Source organism: Vigna angularis, chromosome 3 (genome assembly GCF_016808095.1).
Source record: "Vigna angularis cultivar LongXiaoDou No.4 chromosome 3, ASM1680809v1, whole genome shotgun sequence".
Lineage (NCBI taxonomy): Eukaryota > Viridiplantae > Streptophyta > Magnoliopsida > Fabales > Fabaceae > Vigna > Vigna angularis.
Window position 1 is genome coordinate 6673485 of NC_068972.1, and position 14646 is coordinate 6688130.

Genomic DNA, 14646 nt, shown 5'->3' on the forward strand with positions numbered 1-14646 from the left:
CATCTCACACAGAAAAGAAAGATTACACGTTGATCGTAAGACTAATGGAAATTAACGAGTGCCAATCTATTCAATATTGGAGATAATATTTTCACTATCTTTTACATATTTATTATATTTTTTTTGAATAATTAAAATGAAAATTACATAAATGATTTGTTTTACATATTTCTTTTTAGTCGTATTTATCGTCGGTGTTATATTTTGTTTACTGTGATAATTCCTTTCATACTACAGTGAAAAGCAAGTTCTGATCATATTTTAAATGACATTTATCGAGATTTTTTATGACACTAATCTAATTTAGCATCGACTCGTCTCCTGCTATCGAATACGCAACAATATGGAATAAAATAGTGTGCAAAGACGAGTAAAATAAAATATTGATGCTTTTATATTTTCACAGAAATGTTCAATAACTAAAAACCGAAAACTAAATTGGAAAAACAGTATTTTTGTCTCCACCATTCTCATCACACACCACAACCAGACTGTGCTCTGCCCCTGATTGAGAGAGAGCAACAACACATTGCAAAATGGACCAATGGATATGTGAGACCATTGACATAATTTCACTAAGAACGCACAGAATAACATAACTTTACTAAGAACAGATAAAAAACAAAAGAGTTGTGTAAGATCATGCTGAAGCAGCAATTTTATCAACCTCAGTTTGTTGTCCACCCCATATCTGCATGCGAGCATTTGTTTCTTCCACCTACAATTGAGAAGAGTTAAATGAATGAAAGGATTTAGTATTTCAAAATTCATCCATATATGAAAAGTAAAGCAGTATCACTTTTCTGCAGAACTATAAGTGTTGCTTACCTCTTTCTTCCAATTGGTTTTGTAAAGTATCAACAGGAGTAGCAAGGTCTGAAGAAGAATTCCACACATCATACCACCCCAAAGTCCCTGAATAGGGAAAAAATATCAGAACAAAATTTTAAGCTGGTATCAGTATAGTCATATTCATTTTTCACTCAACAGCAGACAACAGTACAGCAACAAGAAATTTTGCTATTTTTCTTCTCTAAATACAGAAAAGTCAACAGTTTGCACTAAATTTATGAATTTTATCAAAGGAGATTTTGATGGAAATTCAATCAGAGTAGTGGTATATCACCTCAACCCCCAAATTTGCTTTATAACCAAGAAGGAACCCCAGTGGAAGCCCAAATAAGTAGTAACAACCTATGTTGACGTAGGCCACCAGGGCCTGCCACCCACCTCCAACAGCAACGCCTGTAAGAATGATTTCAAAGTTGTAAATAGGGTAAAGGAACTATCTGTTTCCCTTCATGAAGTAAACAAGGAAAATGGTAGTCAATCATACCTGAAATCACTGGTTGAACACTGTTTAGAACCATTGTAATAGCCAGGAGGAATCCTAGCTTCGAAACGGCCTTTTGCAAAACCAGACTGTCAGTAAAAATAACAGCATAATAGTCTTTAGCCACCAAAATAACAGCCATGAAAAAGATTCCCAAGAAAAGTGACTGAAAGATTGTCACGTAGACAGAGTACTTGGCAGTTCTTGGACGTCCGAGTCCAAGTTCATTGGAAACTCTGACACTGAAAATAAGAAAAACACAAACATTAACCACACATATTACATGGCTAACTTGAAAACCCAGCATTTCAAAGTTGCAACCGCTAACAATGAAGTTGTCAACATATTTCCCAGAGTAAACAGACAAAAATCAAACTCACAAGACATTAATTTTGGTTGCATACCTGACAGCTGCATTTATTCCAATGAAGATCATGACTTCCCACCCATTGATATTCATGCTATAAAACATCATTGAAACAATCAGCAAAAAAGTTATCTTACATTCATTATTTGAATAATCATAAACAAATGTAAAACTTGGGACTGTGAATCGGATGGAGGAATAGGTTGTATGAATTCATAGTGTATACAATTCATCCAACAAAATCACTAAAGAGATATTTAACTCAGTCAATATTCCCTAATTTTAAGTTTGACTCTCCTCCCACTCACGGTACACAATCTGGTGTCAGTATAAAAATAGTTTTACGAAAATGACCGATTATTTAGCCTTATATTGACTGCATTTTCATGATAGAATTGACTAGTTAGTTTGGTCGTGTTATGTCAATGAAAGTATGATCTTACCATATAGAGAGGGAATCAACAGCAATCACTGCATTGTCAAGGTGACCAGCAAGAACTATGACACTCATCATATACCAAACTTCAAGGCAAAGCATTATAGCTGATGCAAGAGAGAGCCTTACAAAGGCCCAAATATCCTTAAAAGCCGACCATGACAATCCCTTCCATCCATCCTTACACCAGACCATGACATAAACAAGTTGAGCCGTTGTAATCCCCCAACTCGTGAAATCAAATGCCAAAGCTGCACCAGTTAAGCCTAACTCTAACGTATGAATTAAGAGCCAGAGCAACCCAACATGCACAACCAAAGCTCCCAACCCAATCCATGCAATCACGTTAACCTTACTCTGAGCTTGAAGGAACTTTTGCGTTGGAAAATTAAAGGCAAGTGAAAGAAATTGCGGAATTACTTTAATAGCGAAATTTCCAGCAAGATCAGCTATATCTTTCTGCTGACCAAGAAGCTTCAAAATTGGAGCAGCAAAAATGTATAGTGGCAACAGAAAAATGCTGGTCACAGATAAAATCACCCATGAGCGTTGCATATAAACACCAAGCATATTAACCTGCCCAGCTCCGAAAGCTTGTCCACATAGCGTCTCTGTTGCACTTCCCATCCCAAGCTACAGGATTTTATACAGTGTCGTTAGATTTTGTTCTTAAAAACCAACGTTCCATTAACAAGTACAATTTCTGCAATATTCTTTGCGGGTCCTCTAAAATGAAGACTCGCAACTACCCTCACGATAAATAAATGCTTACGCGACAAATTTTAAAATTGTAATAAAGTAAAACACCAGTATATTTATGCAAAATTCACAAAGTAATTGCATAGGATACAAAGATGAAAAATAAAATTAATCATCCAAAGTAAAGGTACAAGTAAGACGAAGGAAAGATTCAGTTATCGAGGTGAGAACAAAAGAACACCCTTCTACATTCAGAACCAGATAAAACCCGCAATATTGAAATCAGGACAAACCTTTGACTTAAATTTTTTATAACTGGAATTTCACTCTACGATTCCAAATTAAACGTAAACATAATACAAAAGCTCGATTCTAATAGGAGAATTAAGAAACTGAAACTAATTATTATCCTAAAATTAATCATAAAAGAGATTGCATAGTTTCACCAGCACATTTATCTTAAACCCTAAACCCTACACCTACAAAACAAAAGAAAACTGAGAATGACAAAAATCTTTTGAAATTTGACAACAATCTCGATACTCATTAACTGCAAAACAAAATGTTGGTGTACATAGATCGAAAAGTTACGTAGTTCGGGTATTGAAGAGAAGAGAAGGGGCTAACCATGAAACCAAAGGCGAAAGTGCCAATGACGGAGTTGATGAGAGAGATAGCAGAGAGCTCAATGTCGCCGAGGTGTCCGACGAAGATGCTGGTGATAGAGTTTGTACCGTATTGGCACCATATGTTGAAAACAATAGGCAGCGCAATGAGCCACATCTTCTTGCTTTCGATCCAGAACACCTCCTTAACCTTCTTGAACCCCCTCGCCGCCACGTAGTCGCCATCCTGATCCACCAGCGCCGCCCCATCGCCGTTTACGAGCAGGGGAGCATCCATCGTAATTACCAAACACGTCTACACCTCTGATTCAAGGTCAAACTCCGCACAGAACGAGAAGTTCTCAGTTGCATACGTGCCCCGCTCTCAGACTGACGAACTAACTTTAATCCTGCATGCAGAACTAACCAGGAACTGTTAGATAAGCATGCGACGCGTCTATTATCACGAATGAAACTTCGGTTTTGCTCGCTCTTAACTATACAATCCTACCAATGTTTATGAACCTATTTTTTCTTAAATCTGGGGACTACGTTAAATCGACAGTGACCTGCGAACAAGAATTTATTTGCTGCATTTATTGTACAACCACATATGAAGTTGTTCTAGATATTCTCTCAGAATTTTACTCTCTTGTAAAATATCGCATTGTCCTCGGAGCAACTCTCGGTGAAAGTTGAGAATCTCAGTTAATTTTCCAACCATTCTTTTTAATTTCATGCTGCTTCTGTCTATAGATTGTTAAATTCCTCTGATTTCTAATACATAAAAAATAAAAATAAATCGCTCGGGATGATATTTGGTTTGGCACAAAAAGAGTCTCCATATTAAAAACAAAATGAAGAAAACTTGCATGAGTTATCACCGTTTTCTCATCTTCTTTCTAACATACTCTTTGATATGCCGTGTTTGTTAGAGCTTATGTAAAATTTGTTCAATAAAAATGAATCACGTAAGAGAAAAATGTCAAGAGACGTAATTGAAAACGAAATGTGCAAATTTGCGTTGTCTTATTTGTTTGTCGTCCTTCTCCAATTAATCGTTTCTCCTGTCAATTTGAAAAAAGAAAAATAGAATTTTAATCTTTACCTCTTCCAAAATTCTAGCGTTGGACTTTAAAGTTGAACGAATTTTTTTTATATAAAAGTGTTAAACCACATTATAGAAGTGCAATTAAAGCTATAATGAAAAATTAATGTAGTAGGTCTCAAATTTTGTTCTTGTCTTCTTTCTCTTGATCTCATTTTAAGTGTATATTTGGCTAAGCGTGTTATAACGTGACATGAATAATAGAAATATTTAAATATGTAAGCATGGGTCACGTGTACATGTAGATGGTGTGGTGAAGTGAAAACCAAGGAAATAATAGTGTGGTTTGGCAAGAGGAAGGGTGTTTGATGTGCCACGTTACTTGCGTAGTACGATGGAATAATGTGGGTCGGTATTCATTGTAAAGTAACGCTGTCGTGTAGTGTGCTGGGCCGTATAAGGGAAACAGTTATGGAAGGCTGAAAAGGTCTCTTGATTCATGTTCAGAATGCATATCTCACCGCGTTCTTAATTTTCGTGTGTAAAATGAAAAGAAAAAATAAATATGTCGCATTCAGAAGTCTATTTTTCTTTTAATTTTCCAACTCAAATCCGTACAAAAATATATTACTGTATTACTATATTTTCAATTTTGGTAATGTTTTTAAATTAAAAATAGTAAAAACTAGATAGATATTTGTCTTTGTTTCTTTTGGTTGCACTAGTCTTGAGTTCAGTCTGTAATTGTATGAAGCATAAGTTATTGAGTTGCAAACAGTTCGGCATAACAAACTTCACGAAATACCGCATCAGATGGGCAAGTCAGTGCTATCGCGTCAAACTTGAAAAGCTTAAGATTTTATTATTTTAAATATTTTATAATTGCCGTATTTTAATTACGTTATATGTAAGTTGTAATTACCTGAGGTTGACAAAAATGTGTTACCACTGCGGAAGAATATATAAAGCACCATTTCGCAAAACGGTCCACTGGTCCGTATCAACAATTTCTAAAAATAAGTTTTCTTCCATTGATTTTACATAAGTTGAAAAAACTTTAACTAATTTTTAAATAATTTTTTAAAATTATATAAACTTTTAAAAATTGTAACTCATATTTTGATGTCTAAATATTTTAGATAATTATAATTTAATCCTTGATTAATTTTTATTATTTGTAAATTAATTGAAAAATTAAGACCTAACTCGACTTATGTTAGACTTAATCTGATATTGTCTAGGATGGATTTTACTTTTGTTAGTTTTGTGTCAATATCTAAATTAATATTTTTTATTAGAACTTGAATCAATATTAATCTAACTTAATTCAACATGACGTAGACTTAATTCATTTGACCATAATATATTAAGTACATGTATAACTCAATCAAATTTATGCGAGACTCGACTTGACCAACATAAATCCAATCTGATTTGGCAACCTTGCTTAACATAAATCTAATACAATATCTTAACATAAATGATCTCAACTTAATCTGACTTGAATTCAATTACAGTTAACTTGTGTTTTGTTTAATTCGAATCAAACTTAACTCAACTTAATTAACATATATTTTACTTAACATAAACGGGTATCAATTAATTTAAAATGATGTCAACCTAACTTAGCTTTACACAAATTTGACCCAACTTTGTTTATACCAAATTTAAATTTGTATTGAATAAATAGTTTCATACACACAACTTTTTTTTAAAATAATATTTTTCATTTCATTTTTTAAGCAAATTTTTTAATTTAAAATATAACTCATAAGTCGATCTACAATTTTTTTTAACCTGAGGTTGACACATAAAAAGATCCGCGAATTTTTTTCAACCTGCGAATATTCGTTGGATACTCGTTTTCAACCCATAAATATTTAAAATATATATTTTGTGAATTTTTAAATAAGGTTTAAATTAAATTACAAGCTAAAGAGAACAATTTAATATATTTGCTACATATTAAAAAGACACAATATAATTTTAAAACAAATACTGAACAACTTTTGAAAAAAAAAAGATATGAGGAAGAAACACCAACTGAAGTCTCAATTTAGTCACAAGATTAACCCACAAATACCTATCAATGTATCCAAATTCCGAAAACGAACACAATCACAGAAATCTCCAAACCGCGATAACCACTAGGGTCTTCAAAAATTCAATCTACATCAATGAACTAAAATCCAAAAAAACTCAAAACACTCATTCGAATCATAACCCCAAAATCGCATCACCAATCAACAGGGAAGAAATCAAGAAATGAACTCCCAAAACGGGAATCAAAACGTACAAAAGAAACCCCCAAAATCATAAAACAAATAAAATCCTAATTTCAAATCTCAAATCGGAACAAAACCCCAATCAGAACCAAGAGAGAGAGGAAGAGGAAATGGAGCCTACTCCTGCGCGAGCTGAACCAGAAGGAAGAAGAAAAGAGTCATTCGTTAATAGAAAATTTTGTAATGGGATTCTATGTATATGTTTGATATCTCTCTATCAGGGTTAGCTCAAAAGTAATGTAACCCCTTTTTTTCGTTTCTTCTTTTAAAAAAAGGTGATTGAAAGAATCCTAAGTCATTATTATTAAAATTTCCTCTTTTTTAAGAGTAATAAAAAAAGTTTAATTTTAAAAAATATTAATTAAATTTTTATTTTTTTTTTTCAGATGACGGGTATCCGCGGGTTGGATAGTATAATACCCGCATCCGACTCGTTTACAAGTGGATATTAAAATATCCGCTATCAATTACCTGCGAGTAATAAATATCTGCGGATAGTAACTATCCATCGCGAGTTTTATCCGTGGACATCTACATATACAGATTTTTTTTCATCCTAAAGACTATATATATATATATATATCGCATAGTCTTTGATTATGAACATCGTTTATTTTATCATAAAAATTGTAAATTCGCCAATTTTTAAACGACATAGGTCCTATCGCCTAAATCTATCTATAGAGTTGTTTTTGTCCTTACCTATAAAAGAACTTTTAATAATACATTAAGATGTCTTTATTTATAATACAACATTTCTTTTTAAGAAATTCATTAAATATAATTATTTCTTATACATATAATTACAGAATCACTCATGTTCTAATAGCCTACTCAATTAATCTTTTGTTTCTCTTAACAGCTAATTCACCAAATAAATAGAAAAGTAAATTAAGATATACTCTATATTTTTTTTATAATTATTTAATTATAATGTCTAATAATAACTTAAATTATTTTTTAAAATTTCCAAAACTGTGATTATCATGTTTATTCAACAGCGAGAAATAAAGAGAATTAAAAATATTATGGAGCAAATGACCCTAACATTTGTTTGAATTGAGGTGAATGTGAAAAATAAAAGAATGAGTAGAAAGAAAACAAAAAATAAATGTTATTTGAATTAAGGAAAAATTGATAGAGTTAAGTGAAAGAATTGTAATGTAATGTGTGTAATTGATATGATTGATTGTTTTAATTTAATAATATTGTATTGCTAATTTATTTTATTATAATAAATAAAAAATAAACATTAATAATCATGTAAGATTTTCTTCACAAACCTGATTTGATACTGTAAAAGTTAAAATTACAATTTTATCTCAATTGTTATGCTTGTATATTTTTGAATACATTAATTTTATATTTTATTGGTTTCCATCCGTGTGAATAGTAATTTCATCCCATTTAACACTCACCTAATTAAAATATAAGACAACAATACTTTTACTTTTACAATATTTATTTGATAATATTTTAATATTATCTATGTGTTATTTTGTGATTGATTTAAAATTATTTCACAATCAATAATAATAATCATAAATAATAATATAAATCAATTATATAATAATCCATAAATAATATTAAAATATTATTAAAAAAATATTATCAAATATCATTATCTAAAATATAAGGAGAATGACGAATTGCATCAGAGAATAAATGCTAATAATTATTTGTCAACTCCGTTAACTTGAAATTGGTTTTTATTTAATTTGAGATATAAATTCAGCCATCAATATCATTTATATGGAACCGGTGAAATCAGGTGAAACAAGTTAAAATCATGAAGTCATATATCTCTGACAATTAACTGTGCTGTTCTTCTTTTCTGGCGTGGGACCGCCCCACCTACAGCTCACCTGCACATATTACTCAACTTATAGCAAAATTTGGATTGAAATTTCATGCCACTTACAACATACATTGTTTTTCAAATGAATTAATATACAATCATAATTTGTAAGCAAAACAGTGTACCTTTTCTTCAAATGCAAGTTTCAAAAAGATTATAAAAATAGACAAATTGTATTTCCACGATTTATAATCGGTTTTCCGCTAAGGATAATTGATCCTTTGCTTTCAGATTATGGTTTCCTCTTTTCCGGTTTAACAAGATATTCACGCGGTGTAGATTTATTCTTCAAAACTGTTCAGATTCGTTATCCAGCTCTTGGGTTTCAAAATCCGTCTTCTCGCTATAAATTTTCTTTATGAAAAAGAACAAACTTAAGGTGTGTTTATTTTGAAGAAAGGATTAGAGAGAGTAAGGGATTGATTTGAAAAAATGTGAGAGTAAATTGTTTACTGTTTATTTGAGTGAATTTAGAGATGAATAAATATAGATTTGGAAATAAAATTTATGAAGATTGGTGTAAGATTTGATAAACGTATAAAAAAATTGTTTATTAAAGATTATCAAAACACCCTTATTAATAAAAATAATATAAAATTATAATAGTTAATATTATATATAATTATAAAAATTATTATAAAAAGAAAAAATAAAAATTAATTTTTAACACGAAAAAATATATATTATTATTATTATTATCATTTGGATTAGATGGAATGATTTTTTTAAATGTCAATGAATAGTTTTGAAAGAAAAAAATTAATTATTGTAATAGAAAAAATACCATTTATTTGGTATACAAATAAAAATTATATATTTTAATATTAAATATTTATGTAGACAAAAGTCATAAATTATTCTTCTATATCAAATGTAATAAATTATTTAGTTAATAAAGTCACTGAAAACAAAAGTTAAAACAATGTTATTTAAATAAATATGTATTCATTCTTTACAAATCTCTTCGTATAAGAGAGGAACAATCCCGCAAATTCATCCTCGTTTTTCTTTCCAAATCGTTGCATATGAACACCAACAATCCATTTTCTCAATTCTGTCTTAAAATTAAGGCTGTGTTCACATACGAAGAATTTACTGTTTACGAGGACGGATTTGCGAGATGATTCACGTTCACTTGAATGCATAAGCGAAGACGGATTGAAGATGATTTGCGGGATTTTTACTTTTTGAGTAACTTGCACGATTGCGCAGATTTGAAACGTTTTGAGGTAAAATATCAGTTTTGTCCTCAACATTTCTATGGCAGTGAAGAGTTATGTAGTGAACATTTTAATTTAACCCAAATTACTCCCGTGACAATGTAATGGCTATAAATGAAAAATAAACTATGAATATTTTTGGACTCTTTACTGTGTTATGTTGTCAGCAAAAGACATGGTGATTCTAGAATAAAGTGATGAACGAGAGCCCTTTATCATGTTAAATTTTAAAAATAATAATTTAACTTTACTTATTTTTTTTTAATTTTAAAAATTATTTTTTATATAAATTTTTACAATTATATACCATTAACAATTATTATTTTATATTACTTTAATAACTAGGGGCATTTTGGTAATCTTCAATTTCTACCAATTAAACTAATTTTTTAAATCTGTCACATCAATCAAATCCTACACTAATTCTCAGAAACTTTACTTCCAAATCCACTCTGAATTACCCACAAATCCACTCAAAAAAACAATAAAAAAATTACCCTCAAATCAACTCAAATACATTCAAATCATCTTCCCCAAATCATCTCTCTCAAAACCCTACAAAAGAACAAAGCCTAAATGCCTTAATGTGAACACAGTCTTCAAGTTTCCATTTTCTTCTACTCTCGTTTTCTCAATGTCTTTTTTTTGATATATTATTTTATTAAATTATGTTATTCATTATTTTATATTTTCTTTGCTAGTTATCAAATTTTTGAAAATTAAAAAACATTTTTATTGTATTATAGAGACTTGTATAACATATTACGAATAAGTTTTTAAGATAACTATTATAGCTAATAATACTCGAATAAAGAAAATCATATAACTCAACTTAAATGGTGTGTTATTTTTAGTCAAAAGAATAAAATGTGAAATTTTTAAAAAAATTTGTGAGTTGAAACAAACATTAAAATAATGACATGAAAAACTTGATAATATATATATTACTCGATGATTTTACACCCAATGATATCAATAAATGTGTGTATTCTAAATTTGAAATTGGTGAATGGGTCATTATATGTTTGTATATGAATGACATGTTAATCTTTAGCACATATAATGATATTGTCTTTATAACTAAATTATTTATAGGATATAAATTTGAAATGAAAGACATGAGTGAAGCCAATGTGATTTTATGTGTTAGAATCATAAGGAAATAAAATAATATATTACGATCCTAAGTACATTGAGAAACTTCTTAGGAAGTTTAGATATTATGGCTTCAAACCAGTGACTACGATGGTAATTCCAAATTAAAAAAAAAATAGAGGATAATTTATTTCTCAATATCAATATATCCAACTAATTTGGAGCTTACTACATTTAATGAGAATTTATAGACCATACATTGCTTATGCAGTAGGTAGACTGGGTATATACATTTAATGCCCTAATCATGAACATTGAGATGCACATGCAAAACTTATAAGATAATTAAGATATCTAATGGATTATGCCAATAGTGAATTTTCTATTGTACTAGAAAAGTATAGTAATGTTAACTGGATCTCTGATTCAAATGAGACAAAATCCACTAGTAGTTATGTAATTACACTTGGGGGTGGTGTGATTACATGGAGATCAGTCAAATAAACAATTGTTGAAAGATCAACAATAGAATTCGAGTTTGTTTCTCTCGAAATGGCGAGAAATGAGGTTGAGTGGTTAAAAAACTTCTTAGCAAACATTCCACTAAGAATGAAACCAGCCACATATGTTTCAATACATTATGATTATCAATCGACAATAATCACAATTTTAAAAACATTGAAGGGAGTGTGACTTAAGTCACTTGCAAACAAGCAAGTGATGGTAATTCAACTTTTATGATGAGAGATCTCATGAATAAATTTTGCATGGATAAAAACAAGTCATTTGTTAGCTTAAATAAGACTAAATTGATTTTAAATGAATTTTGTCAATTTCTATAGTGTATGTGAAAGTGTTAGAGATTATGTTATTGAGAGGTTAAAGTTTATAATTAAATTTGTTCATGGTATAAGAATTTTAATTGAAACAAAGTTTTTAATGATTTTATATCTTTTACGAATGATGTATGATTTGTAGCATATACTTGATGAAATTACCTATATGAATGTTGAGTAAGATCACTTATACGAGATATTAGTAAGATCTACAAAGCATTCTTGAATACTGGACATACACATGATTTAGTAAACGAAACATAACCTTAATGCATGTGAAGAAGTGAAAAACAAGAAATTCACTTAGTTTCTTTTTGTGGTTTTTCAAACTTTTTTTCTTTTGTTTTTCGTATTATTACTTTATTTCCTCGCTCTCTATCCATCAGTAAAAATAGCATTTGTTAGTCTGGTGTAACATATGAACCTTTTTCAAATCAAACACCCGTACATATATATATATATATATATATATATATATATATATATATTTCTATCGTATTATACCCCACCTGCAAGTGAATGTTAACGTCAATTACTCTGAAAAAACGTGGCTTAAATTAAAACATTTAGTTGCACCAACCAGCAACATTGTGTAAAAGTATTGTAATCTTCCTCAAGATGGACGTGAAAAAATAGTCTCAATGTTTATTTTGGATGCATTTTTCAACCATTTTCTAAAACCATTGACCCTTCTTGATATACAAGGTTCCAGATTGAAAAAATGCTTCTGCAAACCTCAGAACAATTTGCCTCTGCTACTGCAGAAGTATGTTTCACGAAAAGGTTGAGGGTGGCCATGCTATTCACCAAATTCACAGATAAATAAAGCAAATACTGAAAACTCGTTTTTGGCCACAGATAATAAATAAGGTAAAAAATTAATGTTGCATGTTTTCAATAAGATAATAGGCAATGATTAGCAGTGTCAAAAGCATTGATTTTGAAGGCCCATATAAATCAAACACATTTATAGGTCTCTGTCATAAGCAAAGCTTTCAACTAAAAGCAATTTTTTTTCTTCCTGATCTGCTTTGGGGTTTTGAGACTTAAAAGACAAGGGAAATTGTAAGTGAGATGAAACATCAGGTATTTTTTGTTGCATTAAGGAGTAGGACCTTGGAAGATGTTAAAATTGATAGAATAAAAAGTGATTAGGTAGGTTCAATTCTTTTGTTTCCAACTTCTTGCTAAAGGTCCACATCGACCAGCATTACAAATAAAAAAGGGTTATTTATAATATAAATTACAAATGTTTTTTCTCTTCAGAATCATGGAGCCGTGCACTGAAAACATAGCGAACTATTCTTTCGCCTTTTACTAAAGAATACCGTGTTTTCATTGCATAAAGTGGCATTCATTAATTTTTGGAAGAGAATTCCATAGGAAAATCTCTCCAATCTAGTTTGAAGTATTGACTCTACCCTGATGCTGTGTCACATGTCTTTGATATATTGGGCACTTACTTAGGCAACTGATATAAGTATAGCTACTTGTTTCAAATGATCATTGATATAAAATTAGAGTATGTCATCTGATGCAAGAGATGTGGTTGACATAATATGTAGTGTTATGTTTTCTTAAACAGTAATACTTTGTAGAATGTGTGTAGATAGTTTCAATTTTGTTTTCCTTGAAAAAAAGGTCCATTCTCTTATCAAGTCATTGTCATGTTCTTCTCATATTACTATACATATGCTGATACAGTGATGATGGTTCATATATGGTATTATTCTGTTTGGAAATTAAATTGAAGACTAACTTTTATTCTAGTATGTAATATTTAAGTTTCAATTATAAACAATAGAATAAACTGATATTTCAAAGAATTACCTATTCTCTGTAAGGGGAAGACTAGGAAGATTTGAGAGAGTATTTAGAAATTTCCACTAAGTTTGCTGTAAGGGAAAGACTAGAAAGATTTGAGAGAATATTTAGATTGAACGAATTTGTAAAAGTGAGAATCGGGACTCAAACATATAGTTGAGAAGATAGAAGTTCAGACTCACAAGATTATAGGCTTGCAGATATAAGAATATTGTTTTGGAGAGATGAAAATCCTCAATGCATACCTCTTTAGTTCATGATAAATAGTGAATATTGTCACACTATTTCAGCATCTGAACAAAAGCACTATAAAAAAAATGGAGAACCTTTTTTTATAAAGTTATTAAATCAGGTTTCAAAAGCCTAGAGAAGGGTTCTGAGAACCTATTTTGAAACCTATTTTGGCAGGCTCAAAAACATTGATTCTGGAAAAGTAAAGTTTCAACATAGGCTAAATTTCTTGTTCCTTATCTAATCTTTAAGTTGATACAAGGAAACTAAAAGATAGTGAAATAGCGAAACAGCCAACTATTTTTATTTTCCTGATCTAAGAGAAGTTCCACACCGAACATCACAGTGCATATAATGAATTATATGTACTATAAAAACCAAAGTTTCCTGCATCTTAAAACTTACGGAGCCATGTAGTGAATACAAAGCGAACTATTCTTTCGCCTTTTACTAAAGAATACCGTGTGTTCACTACTTATAATGGCATACGATAATTTTTGAAGAGGGCCTGCAGTGCAGGTCCTGCAACTAGTTGAAAATTTCAATCAATATATTGAGCTAATCATGATTTTAGATCTGTATTGTAGGTCTTTAATTTGTCCAAAATTTCATTAAATAACTTGTAGATCATAATTTTAGGTAATGAATGACAACTATTATTTAATTTGAAATCAACACATTAGTGTGTTTAAATAATAATAAGTTTGTACATAATATAAAAATGAAAATTTTTATATTGAGCTAATAATGATTTTAGATCTGTATTGTAGGCCTTTTAATTTGTCCAAAATTTCATTAAGTAACTTGTT

At 30.2% G+C, this 14646-nt stretch overlaps 1 protein-coding gene and 2 non-coding genes across 3 annotated transcripts; 2 read left to right on the plus strand and 1 right to left on the minus strand.

Annotated features, from left to right (window-relative positions):
• Positions 1-371: 371 nt before the first annotated feature.
• Positions 372-4000, minus strand: LOC108324871 (protein DETOXIFICATION 35). Its single transcript, XM_017557807.2, has 7 exons — positions 3463-4000; positions 2144-2769; positions 1738-1794; positions 1337-1575; positions 1127-1245; positions 829-915; positions 372-718 (listed from the first exon to the last, which is right to left on the minus strand). Exons 1-7 carry the CDS (start codon positions 3736-3738, stop codon positions 641-643), a joined length of 1482 nt encoding a protein of 493 aa, XP_017413296.1. The 5' UTR covers positions 3739-4000; the 3' UTR covers positions 372-640.
• A 9056-nt stretch (positions 4001-13056) lies between these two features.
• Positions 13057-13173, plus strand: LOC128196050 (U5 spliceosomal RNA). Its single transcript, XR_008248150.1, has one exon. It is a non-coding gene; the product is annotated as a U5 spliceosomal RNA (small nuclear RNA).
• Positions 13174-14244: 1071 nt separating this feature from the next.
• LOC128196049 (U5 spliceosomal RNA) lies at positions 14245-14361 on the plus strand. The gene has a single exon (XR_008248149.1). It is a non-coding gene; the product is annotated as a U5 spliceosomal RNA (small nuclear RNA).
• The last annotated feature ends 285 nt before the right edge of the window (positions 14362-14646 follow it).

Coding starts and splice junctions, on each gene's coding strand:
- LOC108324871 (XM_017557807.2), bottom strand. CDS start 3,738: ATGGATGCTCCCCTGCTCGTAAACGGCGATGGGGCGGCGCTGGTGGAT. Junction 2,770..3,462: donor CTTTCGCCTTTGGTTTCATG/GTTAGCCCCTTC, acceptor AAAATCCTGTAG/CTTGGGATGGGAAGTGCAAC. Junction 916..1,126: donor AAGCAAATTTGGGGGTTGAG/GTGATATACCAC, acceptor TTCCCTATTCAG/GGACTTTGGGGTGGTATGAT.